The sequence below is a fragment of the Tachysurus vachellii genome, chromosome 3 (assembly GCF_030014155.1).
Source record: "Tachysurus vachellii isolate PV-2020 chromosome 3, HZAU_Pvac_v1, whole genome shotgun sequence".
Classification (NCBI taxonomy): Eukaryota; Metazoa; Chordata; class Actinopteri; order Siluriformes; family Bagridae; genus Tachysurus; species Tachysurus vachellii.
Genome location: NC_083462.1, coordinates 5129664 through 5132163, shown reverse-complemented (window position 1 = coordinate 5132163; position 2500 = coordinate 5129664). Strand labels below are relative to the sequence as shown.

General features: G+C 45.7%; 1 protein-coding gene across 2 annotated transcripts in view; it reads right to left on the bottom strand.

Moving 5' to 3' along the window:
- Nucleotides 1–2500, bottom strand: part of kansl1b (KAT8 regulatory NSL complex subunit 1b) — a 52994-nt gene that overhangs the window by 10085 nt on the left and 40409 nt on the right. For both annotated transcript variants that reach the window (XM_060865463.1, XM_060865462.1), the window contains exons 4-7: nt 2308–2397; nt 2039–2151; nt 1719–1872; nt 245–404 (exon numbers count right to left, since the gene is read on the bottom strand). In XM_060865463.1, the coding sequence (XP_060721446.1) occupies nt 245–404; nt 1719–1872; nt 2039–2151; nt 2308–2397 (517 nt within the window). The remainder of the gene's footprint in view (nt 1–244; nt 405–1718; nt 1873–2038; nt 2152–2307; nt 2398–2500) is intronic.

The window sequence follows — 2500 nt, the reverse complement described above, 5'->3', positions numbered from 1 at the left end:
AAGAGAGGTAAAGGGGGGAGAAGAGAGGTAAAGCGGGGAGAAGAGGGGTAGAGGGGAGAAGAGGGGTAGAGGGGAGAAAAGGGGTAAGGGGGGAGAAGAGAGGTAAAGGGGTGCACAGAAAGGTAAAGGGGGGAGAAGAGAGGTAAAGGGGTGAGAAGAGAGGTAAAGGGGTGAGAAGAGAGGTAAAGGGGTGCATAGAGAGGTAAAAGGATTAATAAAGAGATAAATAGTGAGTGGCTCTGACCGTCAGTGAAGGAGAGGACGGGGTGGATGCAGGGGTCGAGCTGAGCCAGTCTGTCCAGCAGGGGACGCTGAAACAGAGTGTGTGACAAAGCAGCAGGGCGACTACAGCACATCACACACTGACCACTGACATCACAGCCACACCACTGGCCCGTCTGCACCTAGAGACACACACACACACACACACACACACGTGATTAGAACCGTTATCATTTGAATATTTTCCCCACATTTGTTTTGTCTTTACATCATGCACATTCAGCACATTCAGCACATTCCACAGAACCACGCCATTTCTCTCTCACACACACACACACACTTTCCCAACACTACACACTCATTAATGTCATCAATTCTGTGTGTGTGTTTTTCTAAGACATCTTTGAACTTCTCAGACAACTTGGGCCTTACATTTAAAAACACAACGCTCAGTCTGAAGGTAAAATAAAAAGAAACTGGACTAAATAACCAGTTAGTGTGAGACTATTTAATCAGACTAGTCGTATTAAACCTCCTCTACACCTTCTGTCTGAGATGACGTTCTCCAGCGCTCATTCCAGTGTGTGTGTGTGAGAGAAGGAGAGAGAGAGAGGTTGCTAGGACAACCACAATTCAACTACTCAAGCCTATTCAAACTGGGTTATTCAGTAATCCCTCCACACACACACACACACACACACACACACACTTCCCAGATATGACCGTGTGAGCTCTGATTGGCTGAAACTATGCCACATACACACTGTAGAAGATATTACACTGTGTTACAATTTGACAAGAATCAAAATAAATCAGACAATACACACATTTGCACACATACGCACCCGCACACACACACACACACACACACACACACACGTACACTAAATAAATAGGAGGTTTAATATATACGATCATTTGATGCAGGGTACTTGAACTTCACATGGTGTTATATTTTATTTAACCTTCATGCGTCTTATAATCCAGAAAGTTCTGAAAGCTGTTTGCCGGCTGGCTGCTTTTACTCTTTTATTAGAGACATTAAAGCTCGTCCACTGCTACAGAGCACTGTGCAGGAAGTGACATCACGTCACACCACCAGATAACCCCGCCCCCCTGTAGTGAGTAACGTGAGAGACAATGCATGGATCAGGGTGTAGAGAGCAGTGTGTTCAGATTAGTAACCACACCACACTGTGAGCTTAACACAAACACCCAAACGTGTGTGAACACCACCACGGCACGAGAGGCACCCTAAACACACACACACACACACACACACACAAAGCAGGTTTGGATAGGATCTCTCTCTGTCTCACTGTCACCTTCATGGTCTTTTTATTTTTTGCACATTCTCGCTCTCTTTCTATCACACTGACACACACACAAACTTCTTCTTTTTTCCCCTTGCACTTTAATGCCACACTCAAAGCAGGTTTGGATATCTCACACAATCACCTCTCTCTCTAATCCTAACACACACACAGTCCCAGTACCTTGTTGTTGAGTTGAGGCAGAGTGTAGGGTCGGATCAGGCGTCTCTTCCTGCAGGAGATAAGCGGTCGGGTTCGTGCTGCTACACAGCTCGAGTCTTCAACACTCAGCCTCTGCTGCTCCGCCTCGGACACGGCAGAAGGACCGCAACGCAGACTATAACACACACATTCAGTAAAAAAGGTGTTAAACATGTTAGCTAAAGCTACACGACCAGGAAGTTGTATATGATTTTATCAGGCTAGTCAACATTTTATTGCACAGAAGCTTAAAATATAACAATCAGTTTAACAGAATTAAAAAAATAAATAAATAAACTGACCTGTTTATGACTCCGTTGACATGTCGGACAGACGGGTAACTCTTCCTCAGGTTCGTCTCCATGGAGACACCGAGGGCCGACACCGAGCCGTTTGTCCCGTCGGCATTGGGCACCTGGAGAAATGTTATTAATTTATTGTACCTATTAATTAAGCTCACAGTTGGTACAGTCCACATGGGCCCGGTGTTGACAGTGTTAGGTGACTGAAGCGTCAGGTCTTCATGGAAACGTGTTTTTATGTATTTCGCTCTAAGAGTATGGACGCTTACCAAGGGACAGGCGAGACTCTCCGTCCTCGACCCGCTGCTGTTCTCTGCTGCTGTCTCACAAACCGAGCTCTCACCCAGCACCACACCACCCTGCACACACGTATCATCATGTCCCTGATTAATCCTCTTTTAAAGATGGTTAGAGTGTAAGTCACTGCTCTGTGTTTATATTCTGCAGTGATGTGATGCATCC